Source organism: Alternaria arbusti, assembly GCF_024043155.1.
Source record: "Alternaria arbusti strain BMP 1465 chromosome Unknown scaffold_2, whole genome shotgun sequence".
Taxonomy (NCBI): Eukaryota; Fungi; Ascomycota; class Dothideomycetes; order Pleosporales; family Pleosporaceae; genus Alternaria; species Alternaria arbusti.
In genome coordinates, this window is record NW_026249942.1 from 322,558 (window position 1) to 348,938 (window position 26,381).

A 26,381-nucleotide genomic window follows, 5' to 3' on the forward strand; every position below is an offset into this window, starting at 1 on the left:
TGCAGAGAAAGCGTGTGACATGCAAGGGGTGTCGAGGGATACTGGGTAGGATAGCTGGAAGCTGAGTATGGAGATGTGTGTGATGGTATCGTCGAGACTAATGAAGGCAATGACTCTCAAACTTTTTTCTTAGTTATGATGCTTCCGCGCAGAGTCAAATCATATCTGTACGGGTACGATTCAAATAAAGCCTAAGGGGCGGCAACCTTGAACACGATCATGTCCCTGTAATGGTTGGTATCAATGTATCAGATTCCTCAACTCTTCTCACGACAGAAACGCTCATTTACACTATCCACTCCCAAGAAATGATAATCCCGAAAGACATATCCCCGCTAAAACATAACCGTCTCATCACCCTTTTCATAACGCCAAAACACCCTCGCCTTACCACCAGAATAACGCCCTGCCCACTAACACAGCAGTACGAAAGCAGCCCATGGAAAGCACACTAATACCTCACGTACCAACAACACCGCCATTCTCCACCCCCGGCGGCGCATCAACCCTCTGTTTCTTCGCCTCTGGCCCCTCACTCCCCACGCCCCCATTCCCATTAACACCCACATTGCTAACATCCTGCAACGCAGCTCTTTCACGCTTAACACCCCCAGGGCCACCAGCACCAGGACCAGCAGCAGGGTTACCATTACCAGGCCCCGCACCGTTGAAGGTAGGCGGCTTGTACTGGCCACGATTCGCACTAGGACTCATGGCGTAGTTTGGCGCGCCGGGCATGCCAATGCGGCGATCAGCTTGCATGTGTGGGTTTACGACGTTGGGGCGGTTGAAGGAGCCGTTTGATGTGACGCCTGGTCGCTGGGGTGGTGGTTGGGGGGCGGGTGGTGCGCCGACGGCGTCGCGTTTGATAGGTTTGCTGGCCCCGTGGTCGACACCTGGGGTGCGTTTTTCTTTCGGTATGGGCGAGTCGGCGTTGGGATTGAAGGAGGGGAGGTTGGTTAGGGAGGCGGAGTCTGAGGCTTGAAGGAGCTCGGCGGCGCGGGAGGTTACGAAGCCTACGGGGGGTCGGTGGTTGGGCGGAGGTGCGTTTTGAGCGGGTGTGGTCGTATCTTGGGCTTGTGGTACTGGTCGTGCTTGGTTCGATGGTTGTTCTCGGGGTGGGGTTGGTCGGAGAGATTGGTTGTTAGGAGCGGCTTGTTGGTTCTGGGGCTGCTGTGCTACGGGTCTCGAGGCAGCACCGTTGTCTATTGCTGGTGGGGCCATGCGACCGCCATTCTGCACCGGTCGAGGCTGCTGTTGAACAAGAGTTTGTGGCTGTCTTCCGTTCTGCATGTGAGGGGCAGGTCTACCGGGTGCCTGGTTTGGTTGCTGTTGTTGCACACCAGGTTGGCCACGTCCGGCTTGTGGAGGTCTGCCGTTGGGCTGCCGAGGGGGTCCTGTGTTGCGAACTGGTGAGGTGCGACCAGAAGATACACCATTTGGTTTCGCTGGCTGGATAGCGCGCGGCGCTGCCGTCTCCGGAGCGGACAATGTCTCTGACAATGAGAACTCGTCCCCATGGCCCTCGGAGACATCAACTCCATCGAACAAGTTCTCGTCCGCATCGTCGTCAAAATCAGCCCCGAACGACTCGTTGTTCAGGTGATCTGTACGCGTACGAAGGACCTGGTTGGGTCGAACCGGTGTCTTGTGCGGCTCCTGCTTGACTACAGCTTGCTCCTCAGGTTGGGGTGGCGGTTTGAAATCGTTGTGTCGGTAGAGGTTGTCCTCCTGGAATTTGATGGGTTTGACCTTCATAACCTGGACCTTCTTGAGATACTCTTTGTCGTATAAGCAGTTGCCGAGCACATTGCCGAACGTGCGTAATGAGCGCTTCAAGCCATCTGTTGCCGCCTCTTTCTTGGCCTTTTCGAATGATGCCGCTTTGCCTTTGCCGTTCTCTATTGAGCCGTAGCCAATGTCCTAACACGTTATTAGCAAGGGCAAGATGTAAAGAGCAACCTCATTACCTCGTGATATGTGCCATCCTTCAGCGTGATCCTCACTACTATCGAGAGACCCAAGCTGACCTTGCCGTTTTGATGCTCGTCGACCTGTCTTTGTCAGTATGCATTTGCCTCTCAGACAGACCAAAACATACGTAATCAATCTGCACCTGCCCCAGCGAGCTTGACCAGCCATTGAACCCGAAGACTTCGTTCGCAAGCGCTATCGCCTTGTTCCCCTCCAGGTACGCCACCTTACCACCGCCATTACCTGGCCGTTGCGATATGTATTCCGGACCGAGTTGTTTGTTCAGCCGACTCTGTAATGTCGCGATTTCCTTTGCTGTGAAGCCGTTTACGACGCGTTCTTCGAAGGGGTTCTTGACGTGGCCGCCGTTGTATTGGTCGCCTGGCCTGCATCCTTGTTAGCGGACTTTGTTGATGTCGGAAAAGGGTGCGTGAGGAACGCGTAGAAATTCTGTACGTACGCAGGCATGGTTGTTGTTACGATGTGGTGGGCATGGGTCGCCGCTTTGCTGAAGTCGAGGCGTCGTGGCTGAAGATGACGCGCCTTGGGACGGCAGGAACGCGGTCGCGCTAGTCCCGCACTCACGTGCTCCCAAGGCAGCATCGACCAGACCCACACTCGAGTGCAGCACGAGCAGACCTCAACCAGGCTTCCGCTGCCTGAAGTCTCCACATACCCAAATAAATGGAAGCCTCCATATACTCAGTATATGGAGGTCCACGTGAGAAAGGGCAATAACTAGGTATGCGCGTCACAATGATCCAACCATCATGTACCAAGTATAGGTATGCTGGCAAGACAAAGTGATATAATTTGGCACCCAATACGCCTGCAATGCTATAATCCTATCCTAGTATATTTGTGAAGCGCCGTTACAAACATCCCAATCTATCACGAAGCTTCCTTTCTCCTGCCCCGATCGCTCGAGCTAGCCTCCTCATCATCACTATCAACGCCCAAAGAGAACGTGGAGTCATTGTGCGACTCTCGGCCCTTCTCCGAGCCCACGCTCGCATAGCCATTTCCTGGCTTCTTTGGCACTTCGTCGAGATCATCGAGCTCCCGTTCGTCGAAGTCGGCAGCTTCAAGATCCTGCCTGCGTTCTTTCCTCCGGAAGTTGTCGAGGCCCATCCCAGTGAGGAGAGACTCGCGTCCTTCGTCATTGTCAGTGCTCTTGTATGCGCTGGTTGTGCGCCTGCTGCGCCACCACAAGAAGCCGCAGAGGCAGGCGACGATGATGACAACGACAAGCGCGACCTGGCCGGAGCGGGCGTACGCCTTCCACTCTGCTGCCTTGAGCTCCTTGGTCTTGTCTTCTTCGGCTTGCGTCGAGTTGGGGTGGTCGCCAACGCTCGTCAGCGGACCCTTCTCGCCATCGATGAGGCTGTCAGCAGGAGCACCACCGATAGCCTCAATGTTCACGCCCATGAAGCGATCGAGCATGTCCCGAGTGCGCCTGGGGTAATCGAAAGGAACCATGTGGCTGGAGTTGTAGAAGACAACATATGTGAGGTTACGTGCTTCCTGCCATGTTCCAGCTGCTTCGCCTTCGAACATCCAGTCCTGCTTTGCGTTCTGCACACCAGGGGATGCTTCGAAACCCTTTCCGCCGTTCCACTTCATGTTGCCGATCATGGCCTCTGTGCCAACGTGGTTACAAATGAAGTCCTTGTCACCAGAGAACAGGAGAGTTGGAACCTGCTCGATGAGTTCGGGTAGAAACTTGACAGCAGGCTCGCTCTTCCTGGCACGGAAATGGCCAGAAACAGCCCCGTTGCACTCCTGCCAGCCGGTCTTCTTGTCGGGGTTGATGTGGAGAGCCTGAATGACATCTGGGCGGCGGAGGTAGGGAGTGACCTGCGCAAGATCCGGGGGCCAGTTCATTCCACAGGATGAGTCGTCACGGAGACGGATGTCGTACATGTTGAGACACTGGTTCATCGTGTCGGCTTTCTTGTTCTTCGTTTCTTCCAGAATCCTGACCATGATTTGCTCACACTCGCTGGTGTCGACGGTGTTCATGCCGCCTTCTTCGAGCTTTTTGACACATATCCTCTGTTGCTCTTCGACGCGTCTTGCCGAGTCGGTGTCGGCCCGCATGAGTCCATTCTGGTAGGCAAAGGGTATATAGGCGAGATACTGATCGACTGGTGATATCCATCCGTTTCCGATCATGAGACCCTTGAGTGCCCATGGTGTTTTGGAAAGGTTTTCTTTGTTTCGTTTGAGGATAGCGCGAGCGATGTAGGGAATATGCTGTCCAGCGTACGATTCACCGGCAATGTAGAACTACCATATGTCAGTATGCCGCGGGTCCACTTAGTCAAGCCACTCACATCGTCATGCTCGTATTCGGGAAATAGCGCAAACCACTTCTCCAAGAAGATAATCATGTGGTCGGCCATTTGGTCGAGTTCCGTGAGGTAGCTGTTGGTGTTGACATAGCTGAAGCCAGTGCCGACGGGCTGGTCCACGAAGAGCAGGTTTGCGAACTCGTCCCATGAACCGTTGTTGTATTCGAGATTACCGCCTTCGCGCACTCTGTATGGGCCGACTTCCATCATGGCGCCGTCCATCGAGGAGCAGCCCGGCCCGCCGTTCAGCCATAGTACAGTGCGCTGTTTGTCCGCGATGTGGCGGTTCTCGTAGTGCCAGAAAAAGAGGTTGCCGTTGTTCTCTGCATCGACTTCGATGTGTCTATTTCATGGAGTTAGTACGGCCATATGTGTGCGCAAGCCTCTCCCAGTCTACTTACCCTGCGTGCATCTTAAGCAACGGCTTCGGCGCACCGGGCAGGTCGTGTATGAAGTAGTCGGCCTGCGTCTTCTCCTGCGCCATTATGCTCGGTAGCCATGATACCGTCGCCAGGAGGCCACCCAGGAGCGCCGTCCGCCATCGCAGCGGAAAATGTGAGGAGGCCATAGTGAGGCCGCGTTTCGGAGTTGAGGCCGCGGAGGTTGCGGTGCGCAGTCGCTATATCATGGGAAGTGAAGGGAAATAGGGCACAGCGAGTGCAGACAGAGTAGTGATAGGTGAATGCGCAGCCTGGCACAGTGTAGGGTATAGGCGCTGAGATGCGAGAAGATCGGACTCCAGAGTACAGCTTAGGTGGCTACTGCGGCGGCGGCTGACGAGTCCGAGTTGGGATCCAGAACAGGGGCCTGTCAATGTAGATCGTGAGACGCAAGACACGCGAGCGATCCACAAGGGGGATTGCAATTTCAACGAATGGTCTTGTTCATTCAACAGTCGAGAACGAGCGAAGAAAGTTAACTGATATCAATATTATAGCGAGATGCCTGTTGAGGTACATCTTTGGGGTACCGTCCAAGCTTCGTCCCACGGCCAATCACACGCCACAGTGCCCATTCCGGCTACTGCCATCTCCGCGTCTCGAGAACGCGCATCGCGCCCCAGCATCTGACACGATGCAGCGTTCACTCATGCTTCACACATGTGTCAGCTCCGTCCTCAGGCCGCAAATCTTCCGAATGCGAACCCCAAATAAAGTGTACACGCGTCCCTAGCCGCCGATGTTCGCATGCAGTTGTCAATCTCACATCCCAAGGTTCGCCGGGCTGACAATAACTCTTTGGACTACGTAGACTACTATCCTTTAGCACCAACTCGTTATGCCGTCATTCCGCGCCAACATGAAAGGCGTTCTAGAGCACCACAGCACTCGATTCGGTCCGTCTGGTCGATGCCCCGACAGAGAGCTAGAGTCCCGCCTAGTACTACACCGCGGACCCCTTTCTAATCCTCGAAATGCTTTTTTGGAATTCCCGCAAGCGGTACATGTCAATGATCGTTGATGACTGTGTGCCACAGTGGCGCATGCTCATCTTCCGTGCTGTTGGTACGCGAATATGCGCGCCCGAGATGCGAAGGCAGCCTGTGTTCAGAAGAGATCGTTCAGGCTCTTGGCTGAGTCTTTGACGATCAGCTCACGCATTCCCTGTGCATCCGATTAATATCGCGTATAGAGGTATGGCAACGTCGGATACGCTTACTTTGGGCATGATAGGTTCCCCGTTGCCGTCCTTGACGTAGCGGAACGGCATTTGCGTGCTCTCGTTCTTGTTGATCTTGAGATCAGGATGGTCGATGTACGGGATCTTGTCGACGGGTACTGCGCCTCGTCAGCAACATGCATCAGCGTCTGAATTGTTTGGCATACCCTTGTCTTGCACGCAAATCCTCGTGACACGTACTGCTGTGTCAGTCGTCATCTGTACTGGTCCCAGGCGACGTCCTTGATATCCTTTCTTGCGCAGCTCCGAAGTGCGGTCTATGAGTAAGTCAGTCAACTGTGCACATTCAAAACAATGATGACAGTATTACACACCTCGTGGTGGGTCGTCTCCTAATCAAGAGTTAGCTCTTTCCATCGCATTTCTTCTCTGGGTGAGCGCGGATGCTTACCAAGTATACCGCCGAACAAAAAGATATCGAAAGTCTCGCCATCTTCCGGGCTCAAGTCTTTGGCTGCGGCAGGATCCAGCAGGCACACCTTGTCTTTCTTGTCGGCATAGATTTCTTCGATACCTCTTGTCTCGACATTGAGTCCCTTCGCGCCCTGTAGGTTGGCTGGTAGCTTCAACGAAGCCGGCACTGAAGACAGCAAGAACTGTGCGCCCGATGCATGTGACTCCGCCGCGATACTGGAGTACTCAAGAGATGACCATTCCTCGAGCTCAGGGTCCAGATGTTCCACCACAAAGGTCTTGCCGGTGCCAGCCATTTTCGCGATCTCTGTGATTGGAGGTGGGATGCGCTCCCGGTCTTGTGTATTTTTTGGCGTGATGGTTTACTGCAGTCGTTAAGCGAATTACTCAACAGGCGGGGCTCTGTAAGATGTGTTCAGGCTTGATGTCGTGTCTTGCTTCCTGTGTTCTGGATCGATGGTGAGAACCTTGAAGCCCTGCAGTAGTATCTCGCTAATCAGAGTAGGTGGTGGTGGGGAGCATGGCTGACCTTCAGGGTTTGATAAAGTCTAGAACTAGCGCATCGAAGCAGCCTATCACGCTGAAGCAACCGTCTATCTTGGGAAGCGGGGAAGCATCCTTTCGTAGTTGCAAGATAAAAAAAGTGCATCGTGATTCAGTCCAAGCAATGTTCCATGTGACGTCGCCGCGCCCAAACTCCAATGGCACAAAATACCGACCCGGTAAGCTCTTTCGAGCTGGGCCCTGGCGATCTTGGTGGATTAAGAGGCCAATGGTGTGCACGCGTGACGTTGTGAAGGTGCCGCGTCTGGTAAGGTCTACGGCAATCCAGCGTGCAGCGTGCATCCGACCAACGCGCGTAAGGGCCGGTTACACTTTTCGCGGAAACGGCTGGTTTGCCTTGGTGTCTTTGTGCGAGTTGCGTCAATTCATTCGTTAAGTCAGCCACGTTTTGGGAATTGTTCACTTCGGCCCACTCGTCGCCTACATATGTGCTGCATCTGCCCCTCCTTGAGTGACAACCTCGAGCGAAGCAATTGAAGAGACGGCAACACCCAAAGTCCATTACATCATCCATACTCTTCTGCACATCCTGCCTCTATCAAACACACTTGACCTTCTGCAACTCTCAACAGCGCCTTTTTTTTTTTGCTTTGTTGCTCGATTGATCTCGTGCAGCATTCCGAGCAGCTGGAACCTCGGGCGATCCAGGCTTATCGCATAGTCGAGCTGGATAGAGGGGCACTCCTCCCACTCCCACCCAAACATCGTCGCTTCAACAGCACCAGAACCACAAGCCAAGCGAGTCATAACACGTCGACGTTGTTGTGTTGTCAGGCAGCAGCAAAGACACACGCCCGAGCTTTGTCGGCACCCAATCGTCAGCGCTGGAAGCCGGATCAATCACATCTATTCACCCTGTCCCTGTCACATAACGGGTAACGGTACTCGCCCAAAGTGGTCAGCGCGAGCCAACGACAGCAACTTTTAAACAAATTGCGACCCTTGACCCTTTTCTGTGTCGACCGTCCAACAAAGAATCCACTCGATTGACACTCTGCGCCTTTCGCGAGCAGCTGCCCCTCTGACGAACGTCACTTGCGATCCGCAACACCACGATCACCACCACCGCAACCATGAACCCGCACCAGCAGAACAAGGTCGATGTCAGCGTACGTCATAGCCGCACAGAAGCCATGCGCGCCCTCTAGGAATATGTCTAGCTAACAGTGATTTAGAAAATGTCGGAGCAGGAGGCCAAGCTCTTCCGTCTCTATGGCAAGCTGCCCAACAAGAAGGACTTGCTCCAGAACAAGTTGAAGGTACGAGACCCTGCGAAACATTCAGAGCCCTGCTAACCATGGCCGCAGGAGCGCAAGTACTTCGACAGCGGCGACTACGCCCTCTCCAAGGCCGGCAAAGCTGGTGACGTCGGCGTCACCCAAGTCGGCCGCGAGCACCCCAACCCCGAAAAGATCCCACACATCGCCCCGCCCACGCCCACCGGCCAGAACGGCAACGGCAATGGCAACGGCCACAGAGACAGCGTCACCGCCAACGGTCAGGGCGAGTTGGCAGGCAGCCCCGTCAAGGAACACACCTTCCTGCACCGCGAGACGAGCCTGAACCGCGAGACCTCCGCGTCAGACTTTGAGAACAACGAGAACGTCGAGGAGGGCGGCGCAGTCAAGGCATAGACGGCATACACCCGTTTGTCGCTAGCACTTTTGCGCGCTCCCCCTTTGCTTTCCTTTTGCTGCACTCATTTGGCGCAACCTTGGATGACGGGTGCCCAAAATGTATACATACGCACCCACCCTTTTTCGAACGGCCTGACCCCGGTTCTCATCGTCATTTACGGAGTCGGATGTGGCGTTCCCGGATGAAGCGAGCTTTTCCCATCACATGGCCGGCCGAGCCTTTTTTGTATCGGCGCCCACAAACGCCTGTCGGCAAACAATTGTTTCCTTTGCATATGAAGCTGGGGAGCACAGGCACGTTCTTCACTTCTTTGTGTAGTATGTTTGATAGGGGATGAGTGGGTTTTGCAGAGACCGGAGCATGTTCCGGGTGCTCTTGCAAGGTTGCCAGACTCGGATCTTTCACGGCCGCGAGCGTGTATGCTTGTTTGAGTAGAAGATTATCGTAGCAATATGATTACTGGAAAACTCAGTTTTGGCTGTTTAATTGCATGGTGATGACTTCCAAGGTTGCGCGTGTCTTGAAAGTGGATGCGCTAGTGGATATTAGAGCACGTGACTCGCCGATGCCTGCCCCATCAAGATATCTCAGCATGCGCACCTACAACGAAAGCTTCTCAGCATCTCACAAGCTTCTTCTTCAAAGCTTCTACGTACTGTTTCTACTTAAACCTTCTTACTTCCACAATTAATCACAAGCCGCTGCCCCACAGCAGCCGCATCCCTCAGCAACACTACTACTACAAGGCCGCGCCTATCCTGGCCCGAATTGAGGGAAATTCCTGAGCATGCTAAACAAAACCACAAACACGGCACTACATACTGCCCACACCTCTTCAAGCACCTCACCAACACCATGTCTCTTCTTCAACCTGCCTGCCGAACTACGCAACTTCATCTACACCTTCTCATATGACTCGCTCACAATCGAAGCCTCACTCAAAAACAGCCTTCGCATCACATCCTTCTTCGCGATCCCCAAGACAATCGTGCACAAAAACAACGCGATATCACAACCCCGAAAAAAGGGTCTGCCGATCTGGTTGATGACGTGCACACAAATTTTGAAAGAAGGCATGAACGTACTGTCAAGAGAGTACGCATTCACCTCATACCACCCCGGCCTCGGCCTCGTCCGGAGAACAGATCTCAGGGATCTAGCCGCGGATGACGTGTTGAACAGGCTCGTCTTTGCGGCTGTCAAGACAGTAGTGTTCAACATGAGGGCGTTAAGCTATATCACAGCAGCGCACCCGGACGAGCTAGCACAAGATTCTGATACCGAAGTCACGACTGAATTAGGGCTTGCGCGGTGGCATGTAGACCCTACACTGGGCAGACAGATGGCTATATCGGGAGCGCGCAGGGGGCAACAGCAGAGGACGGTGGTGGTTAAACTTGGGCCTTTTGATGAGGAGATGTTGAACGTCCTGCATCAGGCTGGTGCAGCTGTTAAAGAGCTGCGCATGTACTGGACTTACAACGTTTTTGGCGTGTTGCCGGGTGATGAAGTGATTCTTAGGAATGAGGCGTTGGAACGCTGGGTGGGCAGATTGGAACGTGTGCGGATTAGAGTGGATAGTAGGGTGGATGAGTTGATGGCGAAAGAGATAGTGGCGGGATTGGGGTAGCGGGCGGCGAAGAGACTCGTTGCTAGGGGAGGTGGGGAGTGTGATGGAGACGGAGAGACGGTGGAGGATGGATCAAGCGTGAGATGGACGGAAGAAGTGAGGAATCGTCGCGATAGACCGTTTGGTCATGGCCGCATCAAGAGGTATGTTACGGTTGAAAGATCAACTGGATGAGGGAGATTGTTCACGAGTTATACATACTTCGGGAGAAGCTTCTCGTGCCGGCCACCAATGCCCCCAACTACACATCTTACGCGGTCAAGCCGAGATCTCAAATCTTCCGCTCGATCACCAACGTCGACTCCCAATCGCTGAGGTGGATAGGACTAACTGCCGGTCTCACCTCCTTCCTAGTCCAACGCACGCCTACGTCCTCTCCTGCAGTAATACCCACGAGTCGCCGTGAGCATTTCCTAGCCGCCTTCATCATCTTTTGCGCAAAGAGCCACTCCGCTCCTCCATACCTAACATAGACGCAAACCTTACGGAACCGCCCACTCCACCTCTCATCAAAACAATCCATCATTTCTTCTTCGCCATCCAGCCACTCCCCACCGATCAACGAACTTCTACACCACATACGATCCCAGTATAATTCCAAACACGCATTCTCTCCGAGTCCACGATAAATACAATCGAGAAACTCGGTGTCATCCTCTTTCGCTTTCTCGAGGAAACGTGCAATCTCGCCTCGCGTGTACCTGGGACGAACAGGCCAGTGCAGTTTAAACTGCACAGTACGGCCAGGTTGGAACACAATGCTATCAATGTTGGCGCTGCCACCGCAGGTCAGACTGTTGAAAGCAGGTAGTGCCCGCGGTTCGTCCAACAAATTTACATCTTCCATCACAGGTATCGGGTCATCGAACACGAACGTACGCCATCGGCGGAACACAGCCATCGCTTCGGCGTGGATCTGTTTGTTGGCTAGCAACCATTTGGGTAAGCCGATGATTGCGTATCCGGGATAGTAGCAGGAAGGAGTCGAGAAGTCGCGAACTACAGCCTGGACGCAGGTTTCTTTGCTGGCGGTAGATGCGCGGGGGGAAGGGCCGAAGACGAAGGCGTATATCTTTTCTCGAAGTTCGGCTGGAAGGTCGAGAAGGAGGTTATGGGATGAGGTGGGAGCTGACGCAGCCGACGCGGTGGACTTGGATGTTTCGAGGTGGTCGAGGTTTGAGGTGTCCTCGATGCTGGCGCGGTTTGTGTATGTTGAGTTCATTGTTGCTTCCATGTTGGAAATGAGTTGATTTGAGGAAGTCAGGCGAATTGGTAAGATGAGCGGTGTTCTCGACCTTTTAATCGGGTCACGAAGAGGGTGGCCCAGGCAGCATTCGTCGCGCCTTCCTTCATTACCAGATAAGGACCGTGCCCGTGATCACGAGAATATCTAGCGCTGGAATTCGGATACTTTCGCATATTTAATCCGGTACCTCTGGATCTTCTGACCTACGCAGGACAGACAGTCAACGATCGACGCTCGCCCATCACCCAACTCGACATCATAGCTCACTCATAGCTCGGCCTGGCTGCTACAATCGCTCCTCGCCACTCGAACCTACTGCCCACATACGCTCAGAGGACGATATGGCTCCTACCAAGAAGGCGCCGTCGAAGAAACGCGCTTTGTCGCCGACAAAAGGCACTCGCTCCTCGAAGCGTCTGATGACCAAAGCCCGAAAGGCTCGGCCTACTGTCTCGGAGATTCCGTCTCAAGAAGGAAGCGCCCTCTTGAATCTCCCACGCGAAATTCGAAACCAGATCTACTTGGAGTTACTTGATGGTCTGAATCTCACATTCCGCGTGGATACGCTCATCATTGTTGCAACACAGGACACCGAAGGTTACCTAGGCGTCCGGCGCTTGAAACCAACTAAGCGAGGTCTCCCACTATGGTCGCTGTCTAGCCAGCAGATTTGTTACGAGCTTCTAGACATGATCGCGCGCACCTACGCCTTCCAACCCTTTGGTCAACCACTATTCCCCGAGAATGAGTTGCCTGGACTACCGAACTCGCTTGTCTTCACTCCTGGTGGCGTAAGAACTGTGAAGCTGGTCCCTGGATATCACATTCCGAAATTTTGGACTGAGAACATCAATGTCTTTTGCGATTTGACTGCTCCTTTCCTCGAGCTAATGGACAACCTACTTCTGGAGGATGCGCGTTTGGAGCTGATTTGGTACCACCTCAGAACCGAGTACTACTATAAGAACTACCAATCTCACAACCTCACCCGTCATTGGGAAGAAGACTGGCGAGAGAGATTTCGTAAAGCCAAGGTCACTGTCGTGGTTAGGTCAGATCCTGAGAAGGGTGGCACGCCATTGTCGATTATGGACGATGCGGAGAATTGTGCAATGAGGCTTGTCGGTATGGGTGGGGCTTCATCTTGGAACGATCTGGGTCGTGTCGATGGTTGGGAGCCCTGGACGCCTTATCAGCCTGACTCGGTGTGGGTGCGACATGTGACGACCGTTGAGCGGAAGGTAGAAGAAAACGCATCGAGGAAGAGCACATAACTGTGTATGGTATCTAGATCAGATGCAAAAGAGTCATCGAGGCTGTATCGATAGTCGACAGACGTCCGCTGCAGTTCCAGGCAATACAGTCGTCCATATTACGTCTCGGTCTCCAACGGGGATATGACGCTAGCCACAACCAGTTAGCTCTATACCAATACGACGGCTACTTAAACTTCGATCCCACTTGTGAAGCCATGTTTTCTTCTTTCTACAGCAATCCTCCATCGCGGCGTACGGTTCAGAGGTCGTCTCCCACCTTCCTGTCAGGTTCTCGCCAGATAGCAACACTTCTCAACATGCATCTCCGCAACGAAAAACGCTACTCACCCGACGACGGACCCCACGTCCCCCGTAAGCGCCGCCAACGCAGCACAAAAGAAGATCTTGCCCGAGCAAGACTCATCACCACTCAGAATGAGCAGTCACCACTCTTCACCCGCCTGCCTCGCGAATTGCGCGACATGATCTGGGAGCACGCCTTCGGTTCCGATGAAACTACCTTTCATTACCGTAACCTCGCCATCGATGCCAAAAACCGAAAGTACCCCTCGAGCTGTCTCGATGACCATTACATGGGCCTTCCTGAGTGGCTACTTTCGTGCAAAACGATTCTTGGGGAAGCGCTTGAACTCTTCTACAGGACGCAGACATATGTCCCAACCACAGAATATGGAAGAACAAAACGAAGGGTAAGCCTAACACCAAAAGTTCGCCGCAGAGTTTTCAGTGTGAAATCATGTTATCGTGCACCACCAAACCCGGTGGACCGCAGCGAGTATAAAAACACACTTCTCTTCAACAACAGCATCAAGAACGTCGAAATGACATGGAAAGTCACGTTGAATTGGCAAGGGGCTAGAGGCGCCGCGAAAGACCTGTGGTTTGCGCCGGACGAGGTCGACACCATGTTTGTGCGATACCTGCAGCGACTCCGACCAGAACTCAAAGACGTCAAATTCACCTGCGAAGTGGCATTCTTCTGCCAGGTGTGCAGTTATGTGCGTACGGAAGCGGACCCACACAACAAGAAGAGAAGGGAAAAGCGGAGAAGGAACCTAGATGGCAAGATAGAAGGACTTCGTGGGTGTTGCAGAGGCCTGACTGTTGAACTTCAGAGTAACGTGTGCGAGCACTGCGAATTGGACAGTTCGGATCAACTTTTCGAGGAGAAGGCGACGGTGGAAGTGTGGGCGAAGGGTATCGTTGGTAGTGATGCGGAGGTGCACGAATGCGATGATACGAGAGACACGTCCTATTATGAAAAGGAAACAGTCTTGAGGACTATCAGGGTTTCCACGCAGAAATCATGAATGCGCGGTAGTGCAGCGTCTATACTTGGGAGCCGAAAACAGCGAAGAAAGCCAGGCTATCCACTGCTAATACTAGATATCAGCAAACACATCATCACACCCGTCCCGCCATCCCCCCTTTACTCCCCTCATCCGCCCCATCCCCCACCCCCTGCTGTTCAGGCGCCCACGTCCCATCCTCCACACTCCTAACCAACTCATGCACCTCAAGTCTCAAATCCACAATCTCCCTCCCATTAACAAGATCATTCTCATCCGCCCTCTTCCTCGCCTCCTCCTCGTCCCTCGCAATCCCCGCCTTAACATGGCGATGCACCAACCTCTTCCGCGCAACATCAAAGTCCACATCCACGAACCAAAGCTCATCCATTAGCTTCGCAGCTTCATTCCAAGGCGCCTTGTTCAAAGAACAGTAGTTACCCTCGAAAATGACGATGCGGACGGATGGCGCGATGGCGATGTCGTTTTCAACGGGGTCTTTGAGCGCGTGGTCGAAACTGGGGGCGTAGAGTGTGGAGCTCTCTGGACATATGGGGTCTCGCAGCTTCTTCACGAGACTGTAGAAGGAGTCGCCGTCGAATGTGAATGCCGCGCCTCGTCTCGCATGGGCGCTGTCTGGATCGGGCATTGCGTCGAGTTGTTGGCGCGAGAGGTGGAAGCCGTCCATTGGTATGAAGGCTGAGAGTGGGTTGCTATTGGCGGTACCAGGGGATTGCTGTGCATGTTTCTCGTTGAGTTTGGTTGAGACGATGGCTGCTAGTGTTGTTTTGCCTGGTCGTGGTCAGCGGGTTAGAGGGTTGAGGTTCGTGCGTGTACGGTACCGGACCCTGGGATACCGGATACGGCGATTAGCAAGCGCTTTGATGCAGGGACATCTTGATATTGGTCTGCGGTCTCGTCAACACGTGTCTCTTATTTCCAACTCGTAATTGTCACATACCCCAGACCTTGTTTGCTAGGCGCTCTACTTGTTCTTCCATGTTGCTGTAATCTTGAAACGGCTCCAAATTCGTTCTGTGGCAGAAATCGCGTAAAAGTCTTTATATCTTGCTATCCTGGAGTCGATCGGGATCGCCAGCGTCCAAGGCGGGATGGCTGGCTTTTAGTTCGCTCATCCGCATTTGCAGATTGTGGGGGCTCGGCGGCGTGAGTGGACCGCTGACGTCGCGCGGGAGGTTGGCGGGTTGGAATAGCTGGCATCCTTGTTATGCTTTCAGCCCTGTATCATGTTTTGGCGTCAAGAGTAGGTGTTATTCTGTGTAATGTGTACTACCCAGGTATGCTTCGAAATACATTCTGGAAAGGATGAAGTTTCTGTGGCATGACAGGTACCGAATGAATGCATTCGTAGTAACATGCGGACGACCAGTCGCTGTAACTGACCCGAAACCATTCACAGGCGAATACAACTGTAGATCTTTCGAACGATGAGTAAAGCGAATTGTGATTCTTATCGCGTGCGACTGATTGAAGATGGAAGTAGAGTTCTTTTGGCCATGGCGTAGCGCGTCATCCAATCACAACGCAGCAGGAACCAAGGCCGCTCTGTCTGGGCAAATATGTCCGATATAGCCGGCGCATTGCTGTCGCTGTCAGCTAAGAGCTAAGTCAACGTAGCAGAGATATGCCCCGAAGCCTCGCGCCACCGCAGTCGTCCCGAAGAGCTTGAGAGCAATTGGTCAACGCGTCGTGAAACGCGTCGCACCCGTTCGACGTCATCATGCTCCCGCCAGCTCTCCTCGCGCTCCTCTTCACGCTCCTCCCACACGCGTCCGCCGCTGACCACAAGGTGCCGACTAGCAACGAGTCGCTACTATGGGGCCCTTATCGTCCCAATCTGTATCTGGGTCTGCGCGCCCGCATGCCCAAAAGTCTCATTGCGGGCGTCATGTGGGGGAAGCTGGAAGATGTAGAGACGAGTAAGTAGACACTTTGAGGATATGCGTACAGCGCTAACCAGTTCTATAGCACTCCGACATGACGTGAACCAGAGCGACGGCATGGCCAAGTACGGTTGGATCTCATACGATACACGAGAAGGCGGCCGACAAATGATAGAAGACGTCGGAAACAAAATAAACCTTATAACCGAGTTCATAAAGCACTCTGAAGGCCAGAGCCAGGGTAATTGGGGGTTGCGCATCAAGGGCATGCCCAGGCCTGATGCACCCAAAGACCTCAAGACTACCGTGGTCTTCTACATTGGCATGGAGGCCATGGAAGCCTGTGCCGACTGCAAGCTCGAGGCGCGTCAACAGTTTGAGGCCGATGAGAAGACGGTTCAGGCTGTGAATATGAATATTGCGCATCCGAAGTTGGGTAATGCGGGGATTCATATCCCTGTGCCCATCAATGCAGATGAGAAACGGGAAATAGCGTATATCAAGACGCTGAACGTTACGGAAGATAGGCTGTGGCAGGGCAAATGTAAGTACAATGAATGCCATGATATCTTCAATCCCATCTACCTGTGCTTCGAACCTCCCCATCGTGTCATGAACAACCAGCTGATGAGCATGTGCAAGAAGCCACCTTCTTGGAGTCGCTGAAAGACCAAACGAAAGACCGCACCGAGCCAGGACCAAATGATATCGTACTGCGCGACGCTCCGGGCAACGGCAATTTACAGTTAGTGCAGATGGTGTGCCATGGGGAGTTCGAGGTCAGCACCACGATCATATGTTTAAACTGCGACTAACCTCAAGCAGTTCGACATCCTGTACTCGAGTGATACTGCGAAACGAGCCATGACCTGTGAGTACTCACCTCCGCCATTCTATACGAAGAAGCGCGTCCATGAACCAGATATGCTAATGCCTTCCAGCCGCCGGTCTTACCACCAGTCTAGAGGAAACCCTCGCATCCTTCGCCAAGAACTTCGACGCAGTGTTCACCCCGAAAACGCCCTTCACCACCGTCATGCATCGCGCCTTCTCTCGGAATACTTTCTCCAATCTGCTAGGTGGACTAGGCTACTTTACCGGCACTGCCAAGGTCGACACGTCGAAGAAGGCCATATACGCTGAGACCACTGCAAACTTCTGGCAGAAGTCAGTCGACGCAAAGAAGCATACAACACCGGAGACGAAAGGCCCGTATGAGCTCCTCACTCATACGCCATCTCGTGCAGCCTTTCCAAGGGGCTTCCTATGGGATGAGGGCTTTCATCTTCTCCTTGTCGTCGAGTGGGATGCTGATCTCGCTCTCGAGGTGATACGCGACTGGCTCTTAAACCTCATGGATGATGATGGCTGGATAGCAAGAGAGCAGATTCTAGGCGCGGAAGCCGAGGGTGCCACGCCTGCTGAATTCGTCACCCAATTCCCACACATTGCGAACCCGCCAACGATGTTTCTGGTCATCTCCAAGTTCATCGATATGCTGAAAGGGACGACAAAATATCATGGTCACGACTCCTTCTACCTCGCCAAAGCAGAGACTGGGAAAGCTCTGGTGACGAAGATGTATCCGTACCTCAAGAAGCACTACGACTGGTTCCGGAAGTCGCAATCTGGAGACGTGGAGGCCCATTCCATTCCGTCGGCCAACTTGAATGAGGGCTACCGATGGCGTGGCCGGACACCAGGCACGAACCTTGCCAGCGGCTTGGACGACTACCCTCGAGCGGAACCTCCTGATATCACCGAGCTGCATTTGGATGCCCTGTGCTGGGTTGGCGTAATGGCACGAACACTAGAACGCATCGCGTTCTTCACCGAAAACGCCCACGATGCGCTCACATACCAAAACCACATCCGCGGAGTCAAAACCAACATCGACACGATACACTGGTCCAAAGAACCAAACACCTACTGCGACGCCGTCGTACGCAACGACCTACACACTCACGCCTGCCACAAAGGCTACATATCCATCTTCCCTCTCCTCACCGGCTTCACCGACCCCTCACACCCACATCTACCCGCAATGCTAAGCCTCCTCCGCGACCCCAACCACCTCTGGACCGACTTCGGCGTCCGCAGTCTAAGCCCCGAAGACGACGCCTACGGCAAAGACGACAACTACTGGCGCTCGCCCATCTGGATAAACATCAACTACCTCCTCCTCACCAACCTCCTCGACCTCGCCCAAATCCCCGGCCCCTCACAACAACGCTGCCGCGAAATCTACATCGAACTCCGCAGCAACATCGTGCACACCGTGTTCAATTCGTACCTCCAAACAGGCTATATCTGGGAGCAATACGACCCTGTCAAAGGCGCTGGACAGCGTACCCAGCACTTCACGGGCTGGTCGGCGTTGGTGGTCAAGATCATGGCTATGCCTGATTTGGAGAAGGATGATGGTGTCACGGAGAAGGTGAAGGGGTATTACGAGGAGGCGAAGAAACAGGCGGGGATGAATCAGAGGACGGGGGCGGGGAGTGTGGTGTTTGCGGTGGTGTTTATGGGGTTTGTGTATGTGACTAGGAGGAGGTTTGCGGGGACTTTGAGGGGGTTGCGGAGGGGGAAGTGAGGGTTGTTATGGAAGAGGAAATGTTATTACGCTTTCTGTGGACAGTGATGGTGGTAGAGGGAAGTCAATGGAATCTGCTTCCCATGGTATACCTATGCATTGCTAGATCTCCCGTGCTTTCAAGGAGACCAGCGATGAGAACTACGCGGTGTATGTAGGTTGTTCAGTTCGGAGCCAGGGCTTCAATTCTTCCATGGTAGAAATATCTGGTGAGAGACATCACATAAAAGATGCGGCCGGATGCGCGTATGTCTGTAATGGTATCAAGTGGAAAAGACTGAGACTATTAGGAGGAGCTTAAATTCGCTGTGTTGATGTTGATGGCTATTGCAAGGCCGCAGTACCAATCCCCAACGTTATTCAGTGCTTCTATGCGACACATTTAGTCGAATCTTCGCGCCTCGCATATGGCCCTAAAGTACTTTTCCGGAGGAATACCATGCTTCCAAGAGCTGCCATACTCTTCATGCTCGTAATACACGTTGTACCCGTCATGCTCGTCATCTTCGTCATGCTCATCGTCTTCGTCATCCGTATAGTACACCTCACCTCCGTCATTCTCGTTCTTCATTAAGAAGCGCGTGCTCCCGCCAACCAATTCCCTCGCCCATGCCTCAATCGACTAACATAAGTCAGCAAAATATTGTCTCTTCTGCTCAAGCTTAGGTTCAGCCCAAGCTCGTGCGTTGTTCAAAAGCTTTTCATTCTCCTGAAGACCGTGAGGGACTTTAATTTCCACTGTCATGCTCTTGCACTGTCCGAGAAGCTGTTTGAACCGATCACGTACATCGGGGTTCCGCACAGGGACCTTGTTGTGCCACTTTGGTACCTCGCTTGGATTCATGCGAGGTCCTTCCGGATTATTAGAGAATACCTCACAGCGTACGTCCAATTCCGGAGGATGCCATAAAGCGAGACACTTTAGAAACGTATCGTTGTATCCGGGATGCCAGGAGCTCGGTGATGGAAATGAATCTCCGACCACTTCGAGTGGCTCGTTGAGTTTTACGTGACGTATATTTTGGTTGAGTACCAGGGGGTTCGTTCGGGTGGGCGAAAGTTTCCATTGAGCGTACGGCGGAAGACCGATATGCTCAAAGCACTGCATTCGGTGGAAGACTTCGAGTGCTTCAGACAGAATCATCTTGCTAGATAGCATCCAGATCGGAAGACCGTCTTCCAACAAACAGTACACACGACCCGGTGCGTAGGTTGGCAGCATTATTATCTTTGTCTCGCCGAAACTCAATATGCGCATCATGTCGGCACCCAGGGCATACTCGTAGATCTGGTCGCGTAGTTCGCGTGGTAGACGAGCGAGCGGAGAGGGGTTGCCGGAATACTGCTTGGTACATGCCGTAGCCGGTAGACTCTGGAGCGGGTCGGATATGCCGTTGTAGGACTTGTCATTGCGGAGAAGCATAGAGGAAGTTTCGAAAAGAGGAGAAGACAAGGGATGGGTAGGTATGATCTCCAGCGGATGTTTAAATTCACTTTCGCGAGTCAATCCAGCAACAGAGATCCGTGTCTGTCGATCTGATTTATACCGTCACAGGTATCAGGGCGGGTCAGGTGCTTCCACCGTTGTCTCAGCAGCGATGCCAAGCTTTGATGCAGGAGACTTCATTTTACAATAGCACCGAGCAAAGCGTAGCGAAAGGGCAATGATCGACAGAGGACCATGACCGAGAAGAGACCGTGCGTCCTCATCTGGCGCTTCCGAGACCACAAGAAATGCGAGAATGTTCGATGATGGGGGCGCGTTTTGGAGAGGCCATGGCTCTCGGTAGGACCTCGGGACCCATCCCACATGGCACCTCGATGGCACGTGCGGGGAATGTACACACGCACACGCTGTCCTTTATCCAACTCATCGTAAGTGGTTGCTCATCGCTGGCAGATCCATATGTGATACCAGCGTATCGCATCTTCGCCTGATCAAGTGAGAGGCGTGTATGCTACGCAGTCTTTACGACCCTACACGACCTCGGGAGTTATCGTGAAAACTGATGTACGTTGGTTGCAGGTGTGTTCTTCGCTGCTCACATGGCCCCGGGGGTATGCTGTATTAGACAATGTCGCAGTTTCAGCTAAAAGTTGATTGAGAATATCAGAACTTGCCACTTCGCGACTGTGCATTGGTAGTACCGGGCGATTCCAAGGTTGGTGTTACCCTGAACCAAAGTTGGGTTATCACGTGATTCGCTGATGCCTGGCAATCCATAGATGTCCCGAATGCACTTAAACCATCGATTCCCATCGATTTTCCATCATCATATTTTTCCATATCCACCATCCTTCTACTACCATCGTACCACTACTACTTGGAAAAACCGCCATCATACTTCTCACAATGTTAGACCAACTGCAGTCACCTCTATTCCGCCTCCCCAGGGAATTGCGCGATAACATCTACGAACACTATGCGCACGACGAAAATGGCGTTTTCTACGACTATGCCTCGGATAAGCTTCGGTATGAGACCCAGGAAAAACATCAGGAGATGACTGCGCTGACACGCTGCTGCAAGCAAGCAGCTGGGGAGATGAAGGATGCGGCCATGCGAGCCAACACCCTAACTTTCTTCCCCGTGCGTTCTGATCAAGACTGCATCAGCGTAAAGGATCTTGACTCCAAAGCTGGACGATTTGAGCGACTGATACAAAGCGCGAGGCGTATGAAGATGCATATGCTGCACTTCGTGGCCAAGGGCGAATGCGTCATCCCGGAGATGGTTGATCAGGTGGCCACCCGCTTTCCCAATATCGCCTGCTACTATCGAAAAGCCTACGGTGCCATCAAGGCAGGAGATGAGCTATATGAGGGGACTGGAATCAACCCATTCGACTACAACTGACGGTGGCAAACGTCAGCACCCTTTTGCGACGCCTTACATTACACGTTAGAGCTCGCATCCTCGCATCCCAAATTCGACCAACTCATAGCCGAGTCCATCGTGAGCCCGCTCAGCATTCGCGGTATGATGCCTCCATTTGTGCCTGGATGCCAGAACGCCCTTCTCGCGTGGAAGCCGGACCTGGCGCTGATACCAACCGAGACTGATCTTGCTCTGGAGTCCTTCTTAGCCGACCCCCTCCCCCCAGACGCTGATCGCCATTTGGCATGGACCGATCCTGTAGTACCTTTAGCTTGGTACTTCTCTGCCACAACTGTTGCAGTCGATTACCTCAAAAGGTTGCCCCAGAGTACTCGATTGCGCATACGACTTCCTTTTATCATCCGGGAGAACAAATTGGCCGTAGCTTACCCCGAGTCACACGTAAGATCTCTTGAATCTTACCTCTGCGAGAACAAAAGCCTCCGGATCGACTTGCACGTGGGGTGTTGGACAAACCTCACACACCCATTCTGGCTACATGCGCCCTTTGACACTCAACATGGGAACCGAGATTACATAATGAAGCTGAATTTAATTCGCCCCTTTGCAGACTTCATAGACGAGGCTCTTTCTACCTTCGATCGTATCCCGCACCCTGAGGTTCTCAACATCCATATCGAAGGTCATCAGGACGAAAGCCTCATCGCATGGGAGACGTTTAAGCACGCAGCTAGCCTTCAAGAGGCCATGCTCAAGTCTGACTATATGCAAAGACATGAGGATGTACAGCTCAGTGAGCTGTACGATCCACTGTACTTGGGCGTACCTATGAGCGAATCGGCACTGAAGGATAGATTCCAACTGCCTCATCATCTACCGGACTCATTCTACGCGGTAGTCCGACAGATCACCGAAGGTTCTGGCTTCATCCACTTCGATGGAGACGCTGGTGCTCCTTGGGACGCTAGAAGCATGATAGAAGCCCGGAAGTACTGGACACCGCAGCAATTCCTTGACGAGTGGGACACCGAGATTTTCAGTGGATTCGTGTCACAACCGTCAGGAGGTATGGCAGCGTTCAAGCAGATGTATAAGCTATAAGAGCATCGACATCCTGCTCTATCGTGCAAATGGCACCCTCCACATCAAATGCACCGCTTCTTTCCTTTCCACCAATACTAACACACAGGTATATCTCCTTAGTACGCAAGTTTCGTTGCGTAGGCCGTCAATAGTTATCACACGTAGTCGTATTCGATCCAATACAAATTACCAATAACTCCATGGTGTTCTAAACTTGACGTACCGCTTGCTCATACTCGATACATCACAGATCAAACGCCAGGGTCAGACAGTGACAGACCAACCAAGCAATGTGATATCAGGCTGGGTAAATCGATCCTGGCGAAAGAGTAGCGAGAATGTAACGCCGCTGACTACCATATCCGTGCTACAACCATGACGAACCGATAATCGTTGCGACGACCACAATCAATATGTTTATGTATATACACGCTCCACCACCCTATGATCGGTCTAGATTATCGCTCATCACACAAATAATCCACCACCTACTTGCAAGCACCCTTATACCCATCCGCTTGAGCAGCAGCAAGATAACGGCACACATTGTACGTATCAGTCTCCTTGTAGTAAACCACAGCCAGCGCACCACCATTACCAGCGGGCCACTTGCTTCCCTGCCCCCACTGCGGGATCGAGACCTACATCGCAGAAGAAGACTAGTCAGAAACCATCCCACCAAGCCAAGTCACATGCTATAAGAACTTACCCATTTGTACGTATCATCCGAGTTCGAAGGGCAGAGCTTCCTGTCATCAGGCGCAGTGAAGGAGCGCGATGCTTCGGGAATTTCTTGCGTAGTCGCCCAGTTCTTGACGACGATGTCTTGGAGTTGGGTTGCTGTCATCGGGATGTAGGTGCCGTCGTATTGTTGGCAGGCGATGTCGGAGAAGCCGTTGAACTTTGCGGCTATGGTTGAGGCGGCGAAGAATGCGGCGGGGAGGAGGTACTGGAGCTGCATCTTGAGGTGCTTGTTGGTGTTTGGAAGTGAGGCTTGAAGCGGTGATGTGCAACTGTAGGCCTGGAGTGATGGAGAAAGGAACGAAGGACGTGAAGATCTTTATGTATTCATCATTGTACCTGCGTATTGTAGGGCCGAGATATTTAATATCTGCTCATGCGCTGCATTGCTAAGAGGTGCGCATACGTCAGATGCACTGTGCTATGCTACGCTGCGTTGGAAACGCGGTCAGTCATTTTACGAGGTAAGCCTAGATGCGAGAAACACCGAATACGCAGATATCGCATCAATCATCGTAAGATTTGGCACATGCGACAACTCAAACAACCACTCGATTAGCGCACGAGGTAGCGACACGGAGAAATTTATCGCGATGATGCGCTGGACTTGGCTGACAGAACGCTCACAGAAGAGTAAGTTGTGTGCGTATTTACATGATACCCAGCCGGAGGTTTGGCGTCGGACCGAAAATATAGTGATGTTCATTCATTGTGCTTCATAAACATCCGTAGTACGTTGCAAAACAGATGTCCAGACCGCTAGAAAGGTGGCTGAGCCGGCTAATCAAGCGTGGCTGGAGAGACAGAAATGCGCCGAATTGAGGCCGGCCGCGCACTAGGCGATCACACCAACCCTGTCAACATCCGGCGCGTACGCACTTCCAGCGCCAGAGATGGTGATGGTGTTGGTACCTGTGGTGCTGAAGCCCGACAACTCGACGCCGTAGTTCTTGTATACATCTTTGTCCCAGTTGTATCCGCTCAGGGGGAAGCTGACGGTCTTTGCTGCGCCTCCGTTCACGCTAATCGATGCGACGCGCTCGTTGCTGCCGCCCATGTAGTCAACCTGACCGTTAATGTAGTCGAAGAATACTGTTTGTGTGGCTTTGGATGTGCGGATGTTGGAGAGCGTTACGCGACCGTTCGACGAGCCGCCCAGGTTACCGACTTTGTTAGAAGAGGCGCAGCCGGAGCAGGACTGGGTGGAGGCGCCCGAGGAAAGGGAGCCGGTTGATGCGGAGACATACTTGTACGTGGGTTTGGCCGCTGTCGAGCGGCGGATGTTGGAGAGGCGGATGGCGAGAGATCCGTGCGCTTTGACTTGCTTGGAGAGGGAGGCTTCGCTAACAGTCTTACCCGTCCAGAGATCTTTGATCGATGCCGATGCGATGTCGAGTTCGGAGAGCTGCAGGCTCAGCGTACGCGCAGTGTTGCTGAGGTCTACGACCAAGACGGCCATGTCTCCATTGGCGAGGTCACCAGCCCAAAGGTCGCGATCCCCGCTCCAACGCTGACGGAGAGTGACCGGCTTGACAGCAGAGTCTTGGTTGATCGCAATCAGGTCTTTGTTTTGCAAAACAGCGACGAGTTCATTCGACAGAGCCGCTACGTCGGTTGAGACCATGAGCGCCGACTTCAGCATAGCCCACGCGGCAAAGTGCGTGGCTTGCTCGTCAAACGTCATGCCAGAGTTGCCGACCATGAGCAGATCAGCATCGGCAATGTGCCCCGGGGCGACTAGACCTGATTTGGCGATGTGCACAGCTTGGTTGTAGATGCGGAACATGGAGGCCCAACCTGAAGTAATGTCGTCTGAAAGTCGGAAGGAAGTCGAGATGGGCTTCGTCCACTGAGCAGGTCCCTGGAGACCGGTAGAGGTTGTGAATGGAACGCCCCATTGGCAGATCAACATTCCTGGGATACCAACTCGTTGCAGTTCCTTCCACATGACACCGAAGCGGGTGACAAAATCGGTTCTGGCGTTCTTGGGAGCATTCTGGCTAGCTGCAGGCCCGTCGGCATAGCAGTTGTCATCTGGAAGGCTGTCAGCTTGATGATCACAGTGCGCGACCACGTTCCTTCGGACATACACTTGACGTATTCGGTGTTCAGCGTCTTGAAGAAATCCGCGTCCGCAGCTTCATGACCTAACGAGCCCAAGACAGGGCTTGGCGCCTCTGGGTCGCACATTCTCACACCGGCATCCGAGTACATTGTCCATTTCATGCCCTTTGACCTTGCAAGGTCGCTCAAAGGCTTCAACCCACCCGGAAAGGCTTTCAGATCCACCTTCAGTGCGCCGCTAGTAGCGTTTCGTTGTCCATCTCTTGAAGCCCATCCGCAATCAATCTGGAAGAACTTGTAGCCAGCGTCGACGAACCCGCGACTCGCGAGCGAGTTGATGGTCGTGGTGATCTTCTGGGTGTTGGGGCTACATGACATCTGATTGTATGAGTTCCAACCCATGACAGGCGTCAGTTGAAACGACTGCGAAGCGACATGGGTCGCTCCAGCGAGGGTCAGAAGAACAGAGTTGGTTAAGATCATGGTGCGTATTTCCTGGTCGATGTACTTCCTACCCGTCCATACGAATATCCCCTCTCTTTATACTTTCGCATTGTGAGTTCATCATCAACACGAAGAAGCCGTGAGCGACCTTTTACCGGTGGAAGGAATGAGTTCGTGCGTATACCTCTCGTATGCCGGAAGTACTCCTCGAAGTGGAAGACCGTGCGCTCGACATGTTTGGATATGATGCGCAGATCAGGGGACTATGATGCGCGACCTCAAGTTTAGTCTATTTCTTCCGTCGAATATATTGGAGGAGAGGAGTACTGCGGGGAGTTCCCGAGGCTACCTCCCTCATTCGGCACTCGCGTGGTTGAATGCCCGGGAAGAGCTTGGGCATGATATACCGGCTGTATTGCCAGCTTTGTTTCAGAGGCTCGTACAAGATTGTTAAGGTTTCTATGGCTTTCGTGTTGTGGCGTTGGACCTCAGCATCGATTTCCCCCACACTCGGCGCACCTTCCTCGCTACCCCGCGCTCGCTTCACCTTCCGTGTTCATCAGCCAACGCAGCTTTCCGCCTTCCCTGAATTAGTATTCCGCGATGCATCGTTCCCATACGCGCAACCTCAACATCGCTGCATTCGC

The 26,381-nt window shown here is 53.1% G+C and overlaps 13 protein-coding genes across 13 annotated transcripts; 6 read left to right on the forward strand and 7 right to left on the reverse strand.

Moving 5' to 3' along the window:
- Window positions 1-459: 459 nt before the first annotated feature.
- J4E86_001638 (uncharacterized protein) lies at window positions 460-2,442 on the reverse strand (the record flags this gene model as incomplete). Its single annotated transcript, XM_051442204.1, has 4 exons — window positions 460-1,923; window positions 1,971-2,054; window positions 2,102-2,360; window positions 2,435-2,442. 4 exons carry the CDS (start codon window positions 2,440-2,442, stop codon window positions 460-462), a joined length of 1,815 nt encoding a protein of 604 aa, XP_051305792.1.
- A 423-nt stretch (window positions 2,443-2,865) lies between these two features.
- Window positions 2,866-4,896, reverse strand: KEX1 (Cell death protease; the record flags this gene model as incomplete). The annotated part of the gene is made up of 3 exons (XM_051442205.1): window positions 2,866-4,263; window positions 4,311-4,671; window positions 4,730-4,896. 3 exons carry the CDS (start codon window positions 4,894-4,896, stop codon window positions 2,866-2,868), a joined length of 1,926 nt encoding a protein of 641 aa, XP_051305793.1.
- A 979-nt stretch (window positions 4,897-5,875) lies between these two features.
- Window positions 5,876-6,718, reverse strand: J4E86_001640 (uncharacterized protein; the record flags this gene model as incomplete). The annotated part of the gene is made up of 5 exons (XM_051442206.1): window positions 5,876-5,932; window positions 5,988-6,106; window positions 6,155-6,265; window positions 6,323-6,340; window positions 6,400-6,718. 5 exons carry the CDS (start codon window positions 6,716-6,718, stop codon window positions 5,876-5,878), a joined length of 624 nt encoding a protein of 207 aa, XP_051305794.1.
- A 1,341-nt stretch (window positions 6,719-8,059) lies between these two features.
- Window positions 8,060-8,620, forward strand: J4E86_001641 (uncharacterized protein; the record flags this gene model as incomplete). The annotated part of the gene is made up of 3 exons (XM_051442207.1): window positions 8,060-8,095; window positions 8,162-8,245; window positions 8,294-8,620. 3 exons carry the CDS (start codon window positions 8,060-8,062, stop codon window positions 8,618-8,620), a joined length of 447 nt encoding a protein of 148 aa, XP_051305795.1.
- A 3,221-nt stretch (window positions 8,621-11,841) lies between these two features.
- J4E86_001642 (uncharacterized protein) lies at window positions 11,842-12,774 on the forward strand (the record flags this gene model as incomplete). The annotated part of the gene is made up of 1 exon (XM_051442208.1): window positions 11,842-12,774. The coding sequence occupies one exon, from the start codon at window positions 11,842-11,844 to the stop codon at window positions 12,772-12,774; it is 933 nt and encodes a 310-aa protein (XP_051305796.1).
- A 299-nt stretch (window positions 12,775-13,073) lies between these two features.
- Window positions 13,074-14,087, forward strand: J4E86_001643 (uncharacterized protein; the record flags this gene model as incomplete). The annotated part of the gene is made up of 2 exons (XM_051442209.1): window positions 13,074-13,466; window positions 13,554-14,087. The coding sequence occupies 2 exons, from the start codon at window positions 13,074-13,076 to the stop codon at window positions 14,085-14,087; spliced, it is 927 nt and encodes a 308-aa protein (XP_051305797.1).
- A 94-nt stretch (window positions 14,088-14,181) lies between these two features.
- Window positions 14,182-15,067, reverse strand: J4E86_001644 (uncharacterized protein; the record flags this gene model as incomplete). The annotated part of the gene is made up of 3 exons (XM_051442210.1): window positions 14,182-14,858; window positions 14,909-14,974; window positions 15,028-15,067. The coding sequence occupies 3 exons, from the start codon at window positions 15,065-15,067 to the stop codon at window positions 14,182-14,184; spliced, it is 783 nt and encodes a 260-aa protein (XP_051305798.1).
- A 740-nt stretch (window positions 15,068-15,807) lies between these two features.
- On the forward strand, window positions 15,808-18,563 carry J4E86_001645 (uncharacterized protein; the record flags this gene model as incomplete). The annotated part of the gene is made up of 5 exons (XM_051442211.1): window positions 15,808-16,006; window positions 16,056-16,514; window positions 16,595-16,749; window positions 16,796-16,841; window positions 16,912-18,563. The coding sequence occupies 5 exons, from the start codon at window positions 15,808-15,810 to the stop codon at window positions 18,561-18,563; spliced, it is 2,511 nt and encodes an 836-aa protein (XP_051305799.1).
- A 622-nt stretch (window positions 18,564-19,185) lies between these two features.
- Window positions 19,186-19,986, reverse strand: J4E86_001646 (uncharacterized protein; the record flags this gene model as incomplete). The annotated part of the gene is made up of 1 exon (XM_051442212.1): window positions 19,186-19,986. One exon carries the CDS (start codon window positions 19,984-19,986, stop codon window positions 19,186-19,188), a length of 801 nt encoding a protein of 266 aa, XP_051305800.1.
- Window positions 19,987-20,916: 930 nt separating this feature from the next.
- J4E86_001647 (uncharacterized protein) lies at window positions 20,917-21,420 on the forward strand (the record flags this gene model as incomplete). Its single annotated transcript, XM_051442213.1, has 1 exon — window positions 20,917-21,420. The coding sequence occupies one exon, from the start codon at window positions 20,917-20,919 to the stop codon at window positions 21,418-21,420; it is 504 nt and encodes a 167-aa protein (XP_051305801.1).
- A 561-nt stretch (window positions 21,421-21,981) lies between these two features.
- On the forward strand, window positions 21,982-22,503 carry J4E86_001648 (uncharacterized protein; the record flags this gene model as incomplete). Its single annotated transcript, XM_051442214.1, has 1 exon — window positions 21,982-22,503. The coding sequence occupies one exon, from the start codon at window positions 21,982-21,984 to the stop codon at window positions 22,501-22,503; it is 522 nt and encodes a 173-aa protein (XP_051305802.1).
- A 470-nt stretch (window positions 22,504-22,973) lies between these two features.
- Window positions 22,974-23,446, reverse strand: J4E86_001649 (uncharacterized protein; the record flags this gene model as incomplete). Its single annotated transcript, XM_051442215.1, has 2 exons — window positions 22,974-23,126; window positions 23,195-23,446. 2 exons carry the CDS (start codon window positions 23,444-23,446, stop codon window positions 22,974-22,976), a joined length of 405 nt encoding a protein of 134 aa, XP_051305803.1.
- Window positions 23,447-24,061: 615 nt separating this feature from the next.
- On the reverse strand, window positions 24,062-25,773 carry J4E86_001650 (uncharacterized protein; the record flags this gene model as incomplete). The annotated part of the gene is made up of 2 exons (XM_051442216.1): window positions 24,062-25,260; window positions 25,317-25,773. 2 exons carry the CDS (start codon window positions 25,771-25,773, stop codon window positions 24,062-24,064), a joined length of 1,656 nt encoding a protein of 551 aa, XP_051305804.1.
- Between the last annotated feature and the right edge of the window lie 608 nt (window positions 25,774-26,381).